Here is a 16,046-nt window from a genome sequence, read left to right on the forward strand (position 1 = left end):
GCTAAATAAAACAAAAGGCAATTAAGCTAATTTATATCCCATCACCAACATGATAATTTCAACAAAACAAGTTAATAATTTCTTTTACATCAGCTATGAGTTATATTTCAACATACTAGCGTTGATGAAGCAATTGTGTATCAATATAAGCTCTTTATCTGGAAGTATCAAGAATTAGAATAGAAATGTGCTATTAAAAATATATATGTTAACTATCAAGTAATGAAAGTTTAAACTTATTGTAAATGTGTGAAGTACTAACCAGTTTCAGAAGAAGGCTGCACATCAAATCAACATGAACATATTGACAGAAAATCACACATACAGACACCTATTGATTACATCATCAATGTTCCTGGTCCCTCTGGGTTTGAATGCATTGTTTAAATTTGTGAAGCGTGTTCAAGATAAAATGTAAACCCATATCCCCATTTACAGACAAAGAATATAACAGGTCATTGCTCTTATTTAACTGGATGCAGGTGCACATAGTTGGATGTACTATAAATCCCAAATCCTGGGTAAACAGGCTCAGTGAATTTGGTGTGAAAGGTGTAGAGGTGCCTCAGTGTGTTAGAGGAGACTCTGTAGAAGGACAGAGTGCCAGCAGGCCAGTCCAGATACACCCCAACTCTGTTACAGCCATCAGAGAGAAGAGGACTGTTCCACACTTCCTGATCATTATGCTTTGCCCTAAGTGAGTGTTCCCCACTTCTAGAATCAGCATATTTGTAAAAGGTCCACGATATGGTATGTCCTCCAAATTCACCATCAATTTCACTGTATGCAACGGCAACATTAATAGATTCGTCAGAACAATCATTCCACTCAAACTCCCAGTAATGTTTCCCAGATAAGCTCTCTTTACACAACACCTGAGTATTTGCAAACCACTCTGGGTGATCAGGATATGACTGCCGTGCTCCACGAGTTGCCTTCTTGTTTCCCTCAGACAGAGTGAGCCAGCCGTTCACAGTGTTTGCATCCAGGTTGAGATCACAGGCATCTGATGGAGAGACCAAAACAAAATGTGTTATCAGTTATTCTGATGGTCCAACAGGTTTCTGGAGGAGAGTTATTAGAACAGCATGTTTTTTAAATCAAAAAAGCATGGAAACAGACTTACACCAGATCAGTTGTCTTCTGTCTGTGATGTTCTCCACAGGAGGGAGTTCAAGGTTTGAAAAATCTTCACTGACCAGATTGCCATTCTTGTAATGGTAGATGGTTGCTCCTGTGTAGTTCTTGTTTGCAATGACTGCTATGAAGAAATGGAATCGACTGTTGTTCTTCTGTGCTTTGGCAAATTGATGGAAAGCTTTGGCTTTTTCTCTCATTTTGGTGAAAACTTCATCTGAGTAGTACCATGGATCTTCATTGGTACTTCCTAATTTAGGGAAATCCACGTGGTCGGCCATCACATCAAGGTCGGTATCACCCTTTTCCACTGAAGTGAAAACAAAGCACAGAGCATCTTCTACACCTGGATCAAGAACCTGTCTGTCCAGCTCTGACTGATTTGGGACGATCTTTATTCCCTCCATGATATCTACACAGGATCTGATGATGTTGATTTCTCTCTCTTTACGATCCAGCCACTTGGTTAGTTTTTCCTGACTGAATGGTGACTTGTCTCTGTCTTCAAAGAGTTGTTTCAGTGAGCTCTCATCTTCTTTTCCTTCACGGATGGAGGGAAGTTTCTCCTTTAAGGCCTGCTTGAGTTTAGTTGCATAATTACCACACAATGTTTGGAAAGTGCTCAACTCTTCTCGAATCACAGGAAACTGCTCCACCACTTTGTCTTCCAGAGAATCGTTGCATCTCATTCCCATTTCCCTTAATTGTTCTAGACTATACTCCGCCTTCCCAACTACTCCATGGCTGATCTCTTTCTTCACCTCAGCAGCTTCATAGTGAAAATTCTTCAGCGGCATCAGCCAGACCTTCACAGGAACAGCCTTCTCTCCTTTTTCTCCCAGTAGCTTGGGGAGTTGTTTGTAGGCCTTCACTGCATCTTCAAATGTTGCAGGGTTGCTTTCAAGAATTAAGTCTCCGTAGAATTTGCAGGAGAATTTCTGTGTCAGGGCTTTTTCTTCATCAGTCAGCTTGAGCTTAGCTTGCCCCTCAATATCAATTAGAGGGATCTTCTTCATCACAGCGTGCATGCTGCCCTGGATGTCCTGAACACTGCTGGCCTCTAACTTCTCACTGTCAAACACAAAGAAAGCATTTGTCCCATAAAGGATGCCTGTGACTACATGTGATGCTGAGCTCTTCTTAATGACATCCATCTGTTGGGTTTCCATAGTTAGTTGTTCAATCATTAACTGCTTGAAGTTGGTGGTAGTTTTGTACTGACACGTCACTCTGCTCTGATTGTGGAATTTCTTCTGATCATTCAGATAGTTGGCAGATCCTCCGACTTCAATCAATCCACCCAGGAAACTGGCCTTCAGAGAAGCTTCAACATCCAGCAGATTGCACTTGGATTTAGTGGAGTCAGATGCAGAAATTTCAAATGCACTGGTGCGCTGAGAGTAATCTTCAGTTATCTTCCCTTGTAGAGTTTTATCATCCCACAATGTCAAACCTATAGAAATTAGAAGAAAATAAATCAGTTATCCGATAAAGCATGAAAATTATTTCAGTTTCTTTTCAACCTGGACCCTATTACCCCATGTATTTGTGTCCAATTGACTAATGTGAACAACAAATATTTGAAATTTGTCTAGTGTTGAGCGAGAACGCAGTAACTGGCCGCCGCGATCCAGGCTGCAATGTAACTTAGGGCAATTGTTCACCCTTAAAATTTAAATTTTTTTTAAAATTAAACAGTGATTGTTTTTTCCACCGACAGGTTCAGATTACTGTACTGCAAGTTTGTGTGTGCGTGTGTGTGTGTGTGTGTGTGTGTGTGTGTGTGTGTTTGTCTCTCTCAAGTTAAAAGCAACACGCAGGGAGAGGAGACAAGATAATTAATGTTAGCGACTAGGCTAGCCTTTAGTAGTTGTGTTTCTTTGTTCTACGAGCCTAGTTCAGCATAGCTACCGTGGGTGTGTGTGTGTGTGTGTGTGTGTGTGTGTGTGTGTCAGGTGGGAGAGCTCAGCTCTGTTCTCATGCAAACAAAACACCTCGAACCAGAGAGCAAAGGAGAGCAGAGAGAAAGAGTTGGAAGACTACACACTCCCTTATCTCACCAAAGTACCAAAGGAACTGACCTTAAAAACATGTGTTTTTTAACCTATTTAAAACTAATTCCTATTTAGGGTCGGGTTTCATAGGGCAACCCTCGTCCAGGGTTGTTGTAAAACAGCTCCACAGACATGATTATGGACTGAAATTCTGCAGCATAATGACAATTTAATGTTAATAGTCAACACAGGATAATATAACAACAATTTATCCTTCGTCGCTAATATAGTCAGCAACTACATTAAAGCGTTTGCTCATTATTTTTATAGTGTATAGGAATGTTAAAGAGGTGAGGTTAAAGTAGTGTTACCACTTCTTAATGAAATGATTTCAGAGTTCCTTTAAGTAGGAGCAGATGATAATGAGATGTCATTAGGTGATTAGATTAGATTCAACTTTGTCAATTGTGTTATATAGTCACGTTATTGTAATCTATTAAGTCGTGGACAGGTAACGTAAATGCCGTTTTTTTCGTGTGTATGCAACGACTTTTGAACGTGTACAGGTCACGCTTTTCAAACCTGCTGCTCTGGGGGACGCGACAACGGGGAAATGAGGCGCCACACGCCGGCCAAAACAACGGGACGGGCCGTCACTCGCGACCCGCGCAGGGGCACACAACAACGGGGAAATGAAACACCACAACGGGGAAATGAAACGCCACAATAACAAGACGGTTGGGGTTAGGAAAAAAAAAGAACGGGGAAAGGAACCGTCACACACGGGACACGCCGACAAAGGAACTGCCACACGTGGGGCGCGATCCCTGGTCTCCGGGGTGTTTTCTGACCCATCCACCACCACTACCAACCTCTGTATGCGGACTTTCGCCTTATCAACTACTCGCTACTCTTTTTCGTTCTGGGATCACGAAATATGCTTCCCATTAAAATGCATTGCTTTCAATTTCGTAATGGCCACACGAAAAAAACGGCATTTACGTAACCTGTCCACGACTTAATAGATTACAATAACGTGACTATATAACGACCTGGCATGAGACTGGGCTGCATTGTGCAGTGTACAAGTACAAAGACAGCGAAATTATAGTTTTTCTATTAGATGTTTTCTGTACATAGATTAAAATGTAATCTCTATATTCTGTACGACTGAGGATGTCATGATTGTGGGTTTCTGTTATGTTCTGTTTCCTGTTTTATTGTGAAATCTGGTTTTCTGTCTTGTCTTCTCTGTTTAACTTCCTGTGTTTTCCCTCCCTTGTGATTGTCCTGATTGGTTTCACCTGTCCCTCGTTAGTCCTTGTTACCTGGTGTATTTAGTCTCTGTGTTGTCTGTCTGGTGTGGGATCATTGTGTGTTGCTGTATGTGAAGTTGTTTTCTGTCTTTGTGGTTAGTCTTTCCAACCTCTGGACACTCTTTATTGTAAGTTTGTGTCAATAAATTCCATGTTTTCCTGCATTTGGGTCCAAGCCTTGTTCGTCCCTCGGCACCTCGTGACAGAGGAGTGCTAACCACATGTTGTTTCTGGGGCCTACCATCACTCTCAGAGCCAGCAAGGCTGTGATTGGCTGAAGTTTTTTTTATATATATAAAGGGGCGGGCCCTGCTTTCATTTTTCTACGTGTTTCACTGGGAGAAAAAAAGTTAAAAGAAAAGCTATTTTTTATGGACTTGACTTGTTGTTGTATGTAAATGTTCAACGGATGATTACAAACACACACACACACACACACACCCTTTAGTTTCTTTACAAATAGATATGCACTCAAAAAATATAAAGAGTTTATAAAATCTGATGTTAAGATATAAATTAAACTCTCCCTTAAAACAAGTACAGCTGAAACCATTAGTCCAATTTTCTATTTTTTTAATTGTTGGTATTACCTTGATTTATTTTTCATTCCTAATTTTATTTTAAGTATTTACGTATTATTTAATATTCATTTAAATGTTATTTTTTTATTACATTGGGTTATTCATTTTTTTAAATATTTTTAATATATTAGTCATAATGAGGAGCAACATTTTCTGATTCCAGGTTCACTAATGTTTTCAGATGATTCAGAATCTGCCAAGTCATCGCTGATGATCCCATACCTAAACGATGACACAGCCTGCAGAGCTGTCGTGTGACAGTCATATATATTTAGAAATATTTTTAATAAGAATGTAGACAGCACTTACCTGGGATCAGTTCATCTCTCCGAGCATCATAGAGCATTCCCAGGGTGAAAGGTCGACCCAAGGCAGCAATGTTCATGTTATCTGAGGCCATTTCTCCAACCTGTTGAGAAAAGTGAACACAGCCTTCAGTACTTAATGTACACTCTAAAGTAGTACGAGTGTTGATAGTTTCTAACACTGAGAGTCAACTCTTCTCCTTTACACCAACAGGAAGACGACAAAGATAAGAGACAGACAGACTGATGGTCTATGGTGATTAGAAATACAGTATTTCCCTTTAGATTCTAGCCTGACACTGACAGTCTTACACAGTTCAGTAAAAGTCTAAATATATATATCTGTTTTTCACCCTCTGTCTCTGTGCGCCCAGTTTGTCCTCACCTGGTGAAGTTGTGTAGATCAGATGAGTTGTGTGAGAGTCTTCTTGACTTCCAACCGGAGCTTCCAGTGTGATGATCTGAGCTAAGGTTCCTTATATCCTGTCAGAAACTCTCTTCTACTGACTCCTCCCATGAAACGCCTCAACATGCTGACATTAACCATTTCTTTATGTAACAGACCTGTAGTCAGACTTTAATTTTGTTATTATTTAGCAATAGGGTTTGATTTAACATCATCATTGGCAAGACAACGATGCAGCTAGCAAGCATCACTGAAGTGCCAATATGATGTTAAATTGAACACTCCAGTATAATACTGCGATTATACAACAACAGTTTCCAACAAAGTAAAAGACAAAACTGTATTCATTCATATTTTCAATGTGTTAATATTATATTTTTCAGAAATTTCTTTCTTATTACAATTTTGCCTTCATACTAATGTACATTATTTAAAGTTTTTTAAACAAAAAACTTTAAAAAATGAAATAAAACATTTTTTACAGAATTTGGTAGCCCCCCCTGCATTAACTCTGACCCCCTGTTGACCACTTCTGGAATAGACTATATATAATTATTGACATTGCAATTATACAGAACTGAATATTAACAAAGTAGAACTACTTCACTACTGTACTTAAGTACTAAAAGGCTGACTCTACTGGAGTAGTATTCTTTTCTCCTGCCTCCACTTTTACTTGAGTACATCTTTTCAATGAGTTTAATACTTTTACTCTGATAGATTTTTTTTATGTACTGCATCGTTACTCGTTGTGAATGCCTCACGCTATGGAGACTGTGTAGGTTACAGTGTGTGTAGTTACGGCTACGTTAGTTATGTACGATAATTAAAAAAAATCCGAAGTCAGAGACGATGTAAGTTTGTACTCTTTCTAATTAGCTATTGTTGCAGCAGAGTAATCTATTCCTGAGTTGTTTCAGTCTGCAGTGAGTCCTGAATGTTAAGCGTTTGACCCTGTGATGCGAAGCTGCTAGTTTCTGTATTTTGCTAGCTTGCTAACTTTCCACTACATCACACATTTTATTTCAGAACAGCTAAAAACCTATATTACTGCTTAGAAGTGTATTTACCCCCAAACAGCTAAAAACGTATATTAATGCTATAAAAGTATTGGTATGGATTGTACTATAAATGGATCATGGTTATGACTGTCTGCTTTCAAAGAAAGGAGAAGTTCATGCGAGGGTCACTGATGTTCATATGTGAATCTTCCTGTTCGTGCTTTCTGACTTTTGTACACGTGCCCTTTGGCTCGTATTTGCATTAGCTTATTTCTGTTCGTGCCTTCTGACTTTTGTACACGTGCCTTTTGGTCGTATTTGTATTAGCTTATGTTACCCTACAAGGGCATAAAAATTGAGAGGCACCCAGCTGCAGGCCTCCACTGTGAGGTTGCTACCGCCACAGGCTCCACTCTCAAGCCACCTCTACTGTCAGGACAGGCAATGCACGGATCATTATACACTTCAGGTTGAATCGCTTTCCTCACAAATGCATTAATTAGTAACCAATATGACGTAAAATCAATCAATTCCTTGTCTACTGTATATAGTGACCTGTTCTGTAAAGCAGGGGTCAGCACCTTCCAGGCATTGTTGAGGAGTCTCATCTACAAATTCATTTGTTGCCTGAACGCATTGTTATGATATTAGTAAATCGATAAAGGTTTAGTGCCATACTATACCAATCATCACTATGGAAACACTGGTATAAGTGTCTTTTATTGAAATGTAGTATTGTTGTTCCTTCTGGTTTTTAGTTCTTTGTATAGGTTTCTTTTTTAAAGTATGTTGTATGTCATGTCTGTGTCTTTTGAATGGACCTTGAGTCTGGAATAAAACGTTGATGATATCATTTTTATTTATATAGTAAACTTTTGTTTTGTCATTTTTGTTCTGTTTTTCCTTTTATGTTGCACATGAGCCCCAACGTGGGCATTTTGATTAATTCTGTCCAAATCTAGGACAAAAATCATCCATAACCTGTATTAATTCAAAGAAAGAAATAAAGCTATTGATTGGGACAATTGAAACATTAGCCTTTGTCTTTTTCAAGACACTTCTCATTAATGATTGCCATATATGTATATGACTAATATACACTAACACGTAACTTTACAACTTAGTCATTATGAAAAACAAACAGTGGGTGATATGACTCGGGGCTCAATTGTCTTTGTAGCCTACTATAAAGCTGAGGATCTTGAAAAGAGAAGGTCAAATAGTTGATAAATGAAAACTATATAATAACATTGGTCAGTGCAAAACTTTTCTTTTAAGTTATTACTCATATTCATAAGCCAACATCTCATAAGATATCATAGGCTTATACATTTTATTGTGTACTATATGACTTTATTGCACTGCTCTTTTTCTATATATTTTTTTCAAGTTGTTTTTCTGTTGTATTATTCTGTATTTTTATTCTTAACCACCATAAATTTCATTTTTGGTTCCATCTCTATGCTAATTATGTTCTTGTGCTGCTGGAACACCTACGTACCACTAGATACACGCCTAATTATTAGTATAATCCAAGTGAATTATTAAGTGATCAATGGGAAAAACATAAAAAACACACCAAGTCACAACATGATCAAATGTTCTGTAGCCCTTTATTCTCGAACACAAACTCGCCTTCCCAACTACTCCATGGCTGATCTCTTTCTTCAGTTCAGCAGCTTCAGAGTTGAAATTCTTCAGCGGCATCAGCCAGACCTTCACAGGAACAGCCTTCTCTCCTTTTTCTCCCAGTAGCTTTGGTAGTTGTTTGTAGGCCTTCACTGCATCTTCAAATGTTGCAGGGTTGCTTTCAAGAATTAAGTCTCCGTAGAATTTGCAGGAGAATTTCTGTGTCAGGGCTTTTTCTTCATCAGTCAGCTTAAGCTTAACTTTCCCCTCAATATCAAATTTAGGAATCTTCTTGCAGCATGCATGCTGCCCTGGATGTCCTGAACACTGCTGGCCTCTAACTTCTCACTGTCAAACACAAAGAAAGCATTTGTCCCATAAAGGATGCCTGTGACTACATGTGTTGCTGAGCTCTTCTTAATGACATCCATCTGTTGGGTTTCCATGGTTAGTTGTTCAATCATTAACTGCTTGAAGTTGGTGGTAGCTTTGTACTGACACGCCACTCTGCTCTGATTTTGGAATTTCTTCTTATCATTCAGATACTTGGCAGATCCTCCGACTTCAATCAGTCCACCCAGGAAACTGGCCTTCAGAGAAGCATCAACATCCAGCAGAGTGCACTTGGATTCAGTGGAGTCAGAAACAGCCATGTCAAAGTCATTGAAGGGCTGAGAGCTTTCAGTTATCTTCCCATGTAGAGTTTTATTATCCCACAATGTCAAACCTATAGAATTATATATATAATTAATATTTATATTTATTTATATTTATATTAACTAATATATATATATTAGAAACCATCAGTCATCTGATAAAGCAGGGAAATCATTTTAATGTAAAGTCACAGAAAACTAATAATAATCATTTAGATTTCTACATGTTGCAGCTTATTCTTCTGTCAGCAGTTTCCTAAACAGCTTATATATTCATTGTGTGTGTGTGTGTGTGTGTGTGTGTGTGTGTGTGTGTGTGTGTGTGTGTGTGAAAGTGAACACAGCATTCAGTAATTAAAGAGAAAGACAGACTGACGGTCTATGATGCTCAGAAATAGCCATTCCCTGTAGACTCCAGTCTGACGCTGACAGTTTTACACAGATCAGTAAAAGTCTAAATATCTATCTCTTCATGTCACCCTCTGTCTCTGTCCACTGCCACATCATTTTACTGACATAGCAATCTCAAGGTTCACACTGTTGAACAGTGTGAAAAGAGGGTTTGTAGCATATTAAGAAGCTAGTTAAGACTTACAAATCTCAGGAGTTCATTGGGCAGTAGTGTTTGTGACTCATTGCAGAGAATTTTATGCAGTCATTGAGGAAGTGGTTAAAAGTACTCCGGCTGAAGCACGTTTGCATTTCCCAAAAAATACTCTCATGTACAAATTGTTAAGCTTAAGTCTTTAAATATAGAGTCAAGCCATATATGGTACGAAAATACATAGTGTGTATATATATATATATCCAATTGCTCATATCTACTTACGCTCATTGTTCCTTGTTATTAGGCTAGATGCTGTGTCCAAACTTGGCTTTGTGTAATCATTCATTTTTAATCAATCATTGCTGTTCACTGTTCTCTGGAAGATAATCTTTTAGACACTAATAGTACATACTAATCACTTTGACCAGGTTTGTGAACTATTGAAATACTCTATAAAGTTGTCTGGTACAACACTGTATCCAGCTCCTCACACTACATACCAAGCTTCTAGGCAGGACAGGTTAAAAAAGGGCAATGTTAAGGCCTGGTTGCCTAACTGAGTTATCTCACAGCATTCTTTCCTGGCAGTGTATGCTTTAGGGAGGGCCGATATCCCGGACCTTCCCTCCTCCTTTAGTGAGATTTTTTCATCTCTCATTTCACCAAGCCTACATTTTTTGGTTCTGTTTGCATTCTGTATGGACTCATCCTCGTTTCCGTTATGTTCAAAAGTGAATGTCAATGAAAGAAATATTTGATCACAACAAAAATGATTCATTATAAAAATAGATACTCATGGTCACTGATGTGACCTGCCCTGGCCCTGACCTGTCCCACGCTGAATTATGACAAGCATACACGTCATGTCATCATAAAAGAAAGCCTACCTTGGAGCAAAAACAAATCCCATTCTGGTAACACAGCGTTACTTGAAGTAATAAGTGTAATGTGATTACTGTTTTGGAAATTGTAATCCCTTACACTACTAATTTCTGCAGAAGGTAATAATATTACAGTAATATATTACATAGTAATGCATTACTGCCCAACACAGCTGAATAGTTTCCAGTTTTTTTAGTTTCTGCTGAAACAACAAACTGTCACATGCCGTCTGCTGATTACGTTATGTTTTTAGTTATCGGTCATTCCTTTCTGTTTTGTTTTATATTCTCACCTCTTGTCTCGTTTCTGAGCATCAAAGACTCAATTTCCTCAATTCTGGTGAATGTTTCTAAAACATGTTGTGCATTTTCTGCATCAGTTTATGGTGTAAATATCTGTATGTAAAGGAAATTATTACTATCATTGATTTTTCTGCTGTGTTGTTTAAAACTTTAGGCATAATCAAAACATCAGAAGTTTTGGCATAGTTTTTTTAAATGCATTAGCCCTGCACTTAACTGAAATCTATGTATATGCATGTAAATATTTCATGTCCAATTTACTGCATTTAAACATTCATGACAATGACACAACATGATTATTTATTCTCTTTAAAGTGCCATCTCGACATGTAAGTATGTCAGTAAGTATTACATGTTGCATTAGAATGCAAAGTAACTTTTAATATGTTTGGCAAGAAACAAGAGTAATTTGACCTTTATAGCTTTAAATTCATTTTAAAGTTATCCATGAAATGTTTAGCAGAAGCTGCACAGTTTGACCAGCGGGCAGCGGCCACACACCAGGCTGGTATTGGCAAGGCAAGGCAATTGTATTTATATAGCACATTTCAGCACAAGGCAACTCAAAGTGCTTTACACAAATCATCAATCATTAAAGAACAAATAGCAAAATAGGGAGCCAAATTAGAATAAAAATAGTAATGAATACAAATTTAAAACCATTTAAGATACATAAAAAAAAAATAAAAACAATACAAGAATAAAATTCACTGTTCGATTAAAGAATTAACAAAAAGCATTATCAAAAAGTAAGGTCTTCAGCCTTGATTTAAAAGAGCTGAGAGTTGGGGCAGACCTGCAGTTTTCTGGTATTTTGTTCCAGATATGCGGAGCATAAAAACTAAACGCTGCTTCTCCCTGTTTAGTTCTGACTCTGGGGACCACGAGCAAACCTTTTCCAGACAACCTTAGAAGGCTGGGTGGTTCATAAAGCACTAACAGATCTGAGATATATTTTGGTCCTAAGCCATTTAGGGATTTATAAACCAGCATAAGTATTTTGAAATCAATTCTTTGAGGCACAGGAAGCCAATGTAAAGTCTTTAGAACTGGAGTGATATGATCCACTTTTTTTGTCCTAGTGAAAACTCTTGCTGCAGAATTCTGAATCAGCTGCAGCTGTCTAATTAGTTTTTTAGGCAGTCCTGTAAGGACGCCGTTACAGTAGTCAAGTCTACTAAAAATAAAAGCATGGACCAGTTTTTCCAAATTCTGCTGAGACATAAGTCCTCTAATTCTTGATATATTCTTAAGATGGTAATAGGCTGATTTTATTATTGTCTTAATATGACTGTTAAAATTCAAGTCCGAGTCCATGACAACACCAAGATTTTTTGCTTTGTCTGTTGTTTTTTACAGGGCCATTTGAAGCTGTGCACTGACTTTCAGTTTCTCTTCTTTTGCTCCAAAAACATTACCTCAGTTTTTTCTTCATTTAATTTAAGAAAATTCTGGCACATCCAGTTGTTGATTTGTTCAATCTAATTAGTCAGTTTTGTTATTGGACTATAGTCCCCTCCGTTAAAGTTATATAAAGTTATGTGTCGTCAGCATAGCTATGGTGATTTATTTTGTTGTTTTCCATAATCTGAGCCAGTGGAAGCATGAGAGGTCCCAGAATTTAACCTTGGGGAACTCCACATCATCATCATTTTACGCTCAGATACATAATCGCCTATAGACACAAAGTAGTCTCTGTTCTTTAGATATGATTCAAACCAGTTAAGAACTGATCTTGAAAGGCCAACCCAGTTTTTCAGTCGATCTAGTAATATGTCATGGTCGACCGTGTCAAATGCCGCACTAAGATCAAGTAACACCAAGACTGAGGTTTTGCCACTATCTGTGTTAGAGTGGATGTCATTAAAATTTTTTACAAGAGCGGTCTCAGTGCTGTGGTGTGGTTGGAAACCTGATTGGAAAGCATCCAAACTGTTGTTTACAAATAAAAATTGGGTAAGTTGTCGAAAAACCACTTTTTCAATGATTTTACTTAAAAATGGTAGGTTTGATATTGGCCTATAACTGCTCAGTAGTGATGTATCTAGATTATTCTTTTTTAAAAGAGGCTTGATGACTGCAGTTTTTAGGGCCTCTGGGAAAGTACCTGTAAAAAGAGATGTGTTTATAATATGTAGGAGATCTGAAGCCAAACAGTTTAAAACATTTTTAAAAACATTTGTTGGTAAAATATCGAGGCAACAGGAGGAGGTTTTTAATTGTTGTATGATGTCCTCCAGGATATTGTGGTTGATCATATGAAATTGTGTCATAATGGATTTTATATTGCTTGGTCTCTGTGACAACACCGGACCTGTGCTTGATACGGACGCATTAACTGTCTGTCTAATTTTCTCAATTTTTTATCTGTGAAGAAGGAGGCAAAATCGTTACAGGCTTTATCGGATAAAAATTCAGATTTTACTGGTACTGGAGGGGTTTGTTATTCTATCGTCTGTAGCAAATAAAGTATGTGAGTTATTATTGTTTCTTGCAATAATGTCAGTGAAGAAGGACTCCCTTGCATTCCTTAGTTCAAAGTTATAAGTTTGAAGTCTCTCTTTATAGGACTCATAATGGACCTGGAGATTACTTTTTCGCCATCTACGTTCGGCTTTTCGACACTCCCTTTTTTCTGCTCTTACCAATGTAGCACTTCTCCATGGGGATTTATTTTTAAAAGAGACAGTTTTATCCTTAATGGGGGCAATGGCATCAATAATGTTTGTAGTTTTACAATTAGAATGATCTACAAGCTCGGTCACTGAGACCCCTGAAAGAGCAGGTGTGGAAGAGAAAATCTGAACAAATGACTCACTGGTGTTCTCAGTGATATACCGTTTTTTGATCACCTTAGTTTGAATCCTTTCTTTTAAAGAGAAAATGCCATTAAAGAAAAGACATGAATGGTCAGATAAAGCAACATCAGTCACCTCAACATTGGAAATGTTCAGACCCTTGGAGATAATCAAGTCTAAGGTGTGTCCCTTGTTGTGTGTGGCCTGTGTCACATGCTGAGTTAGTCCATAGTTCTCAAAAATACAACATAATTCTTTAGTTCCTCTGTCCTGGGGATTGTCAACATGAATGTTAAAATCGCCAGCAATAATCACACAATCAAAATCAATACAGATCGCAAACAGCAGTTCAGCAAAATCTTCAAAAAAGGCTGCACAGTATTTGGTGGCCTATAAATAATTAAGAAATATAGCTTGAGGAGAAGACCTCAGCTGAAGAGCCACAAAATTTCCGTAAGATAATTTCGTACATTTAAATGAATCATTAAACAAAATAGCGACTCCACCACCTTTCTTATTAAGTCTATTCTCAGTCATGAAGTGAAAATTCGGAGGAGCTGACTCAATGAGTACTGTATCACTGTTATTATTGTCCAACCAAGTTTCAGTTAGGAACAAAAAATCAAGGTTGTGCTTAATAATAAAATCATTGATTAAAAAGGATTTTCCTGCCAAAGATCTAATGTTTAGTAGGGGAAGTGTCAGTTTGTTAAATGTATTAGCCGTCTCCTTTTCTGTGATAGACTGCGGCTGACAAGGGATGGGTACTAAATTCACTGTCTTAGCAGTGAAGTTCTTACATAGTGTGTTCTGACTCTTCACCAAATAGTTTGGTCTGTTACTGATTCTGACTGGAATGATGGAGCTAGTTTGTGGAAAGAGGTGTTTGGGAGTGTGCATGTGCACATCCTCCTCAAATGTCGACAGTCAATCATCTATCTATCTATAATTTCAGGAACGTCTGTCTTTCTGTCCATCTGTCCATCTGTCTGGGTGTTAAGCGCATATCTCTCGAACTGTTAGTTCGATGGATTTCAAACTCGACGTGTCTTGCTATGTGCACGAGTAAGTGCAGTGCCAAGTTTGACGTTGTTTGGATTAAAAATGCAAAAGATATCGTTAAATATATAGGTAAAAGAAGCACACATTGGCTTTTGCTGCTCTAGCCGCTGGCCCCTCCCCCTCTGCTCACTCTGTGAGCAGGAGCAGAGAGAGAGAGAGAGAGAGAGAGAGAGAGAGAGAGAGAGAGAGAGAGCAGCAGAGCTTTGGCAGCTAAAATGTGTGCAAAGTAGCACTATTTTGGACTGTCTTCGACTTTGTCTTTGAAAAACAAACGATAAATCACGAATTTAAGGACGTTACAGAATCCCACATATGCAAGGCACAACCAGCTACAACAAGTGCAGACAGAGCGTGATGTCACTTATAGGCAAGCTATCTATCTTATAAAGCGAGATGTGTATCTCTTTCTCTCTCTCTCTCTCTCTCTCGCACACGCACGCACACGCACACACACATACAAACACACACACACACACACACACACACACACACACACACACACACACACACACACACACACACAGTCCGGTTCTGGTGGTTGATGAACAGATGTGTTCTTTAGCTCGCATAACAGGCAGGGTGGGTAGCACACTGCCATGAGTCCATGACACTAATGTCTGATTACTCCACATTTTGATTGTGATATTTTGTGATTACATTCTGATTCTGCAATGTTCTCTGTCAGGTAAATATAGAAGCCCAATGTCTTCCTCCATAGGCGCTGATTTAGGTTTTCCTCCGTGGGTGCTCACAGGCGCATGCCCTTTAAAACAAAAAAAAAGTTCAAGTATCAGCTCAAATATCTCTTCATTTGGTTGCTGCAATTTGGAAAGGCACAAACTCAAAGCATTTTCTCATATTAGTCCTGATCTAACTCCAAACTCCGTCTGCCAGCTCTGTGAGCTCCTCCCTGCTTCTGCCAACAGGCAGGCTCCGCCGTTGCTAGGTTACCTATGCAAATGAGCTCCTGAACTCTTGAACTGCAGGTCAGCTCTGCTTCACTGCGGTGTCAGGTTACAGCCTGTTGATACATGCTCATTACTATGGACAGGACCTCTGCAAATCGTTTTTTTGTGGAAAAAATACATTTTGGAATATTGGATTGTATGAGATCGGCACTCGATTGGTGAGGACTTGACCGGAAAGCAGTACATAAACAGAGGTAAGGATTAACACAACTTTTATGCCTTTCTGTCACATCTACTGCCGTCAAATTTGCTGTGTTCCCTCGTAAGGAATAACTGCACATGGCTAAGCACTAGTAATGGCATTTCGAACATGTTTAGAGGCTAAAAACACATTTAAAACTTGCCCTGTTTAAGCCTTGTTTAAGACTGTTGGGTGCAAAATCTAGCAGGAGGATAACTCGGTGTAGGCGGCACCGTTTGTTTTCGTTTTTCTTGCTACTGACAGTACTCCTGATTTACAAA

The 16,046-nt window shown here is 38.5% G+C and overlaps 1 protein-coding gene across 1 annotated transcript; it reads right to left on the bottom strand.

Moving 5' to 3' along the window:
* Nucleotides 1-464: 464 nt before the first annotated feature.
* On the bottom strand, nt 465-5,428 carry LOC114548536 (stonustoxin subunit alpha). Its single transcript, XM_028568518.1, has 3 exons — nt 5,338-5,428; nt 1,127-2,590; nt 465-1,006 (listed from the first exon to the last, which is right to left on the bottom strand). Exons 1-3 carry the CDS (start codon nt 5,426-5,428, stop codon nt 465-467), a joined length of 2,097 nt encoding a protein of 698 aa, XP_028424319.1.
* Nucleotides 5,429-16,046: the final 10,618 nt, after the last annotated feature.

The sequence above is a fragment of the Perca flavescens genome, chromosome 21, assembly GCF_004354835.1.
Source record: "Perca flavescens isolate YP-PL-M2 chromosome 21, PFLA_1.0, whole genome shotgun sequence".
NCBI lineage: Eukaryota > Metazoa > Chordata > Actinopteri > Perciformes > Percidae > Perca > Perca flavescens.

Excerpts from the sequence above, each read along its gene's own strand:
- LOC114548536 (XM_028568518.1), bottom strand. The coding sequence starts at position 5,428 with ATGGCCTCAGATAACATGAACATTGCTGCCTTGGGTCGACCTTTCACC. Across the intron at positions 2,591-5,337 it reads GAGAGATGAACTGATCCCAG|GTTTGACATTGTGGGATGAT; the intron begins GTAAGTGCTGTC and ends TAATTTCTATAG. Across the intron at positions 1,007-1,126 it reads CAGAAGACAACTGATCTGGT|ATGCCTGTGATCTCAACCTG; the intron begins GTAAGTCTGTTT and ends TCTCTCCATCAG.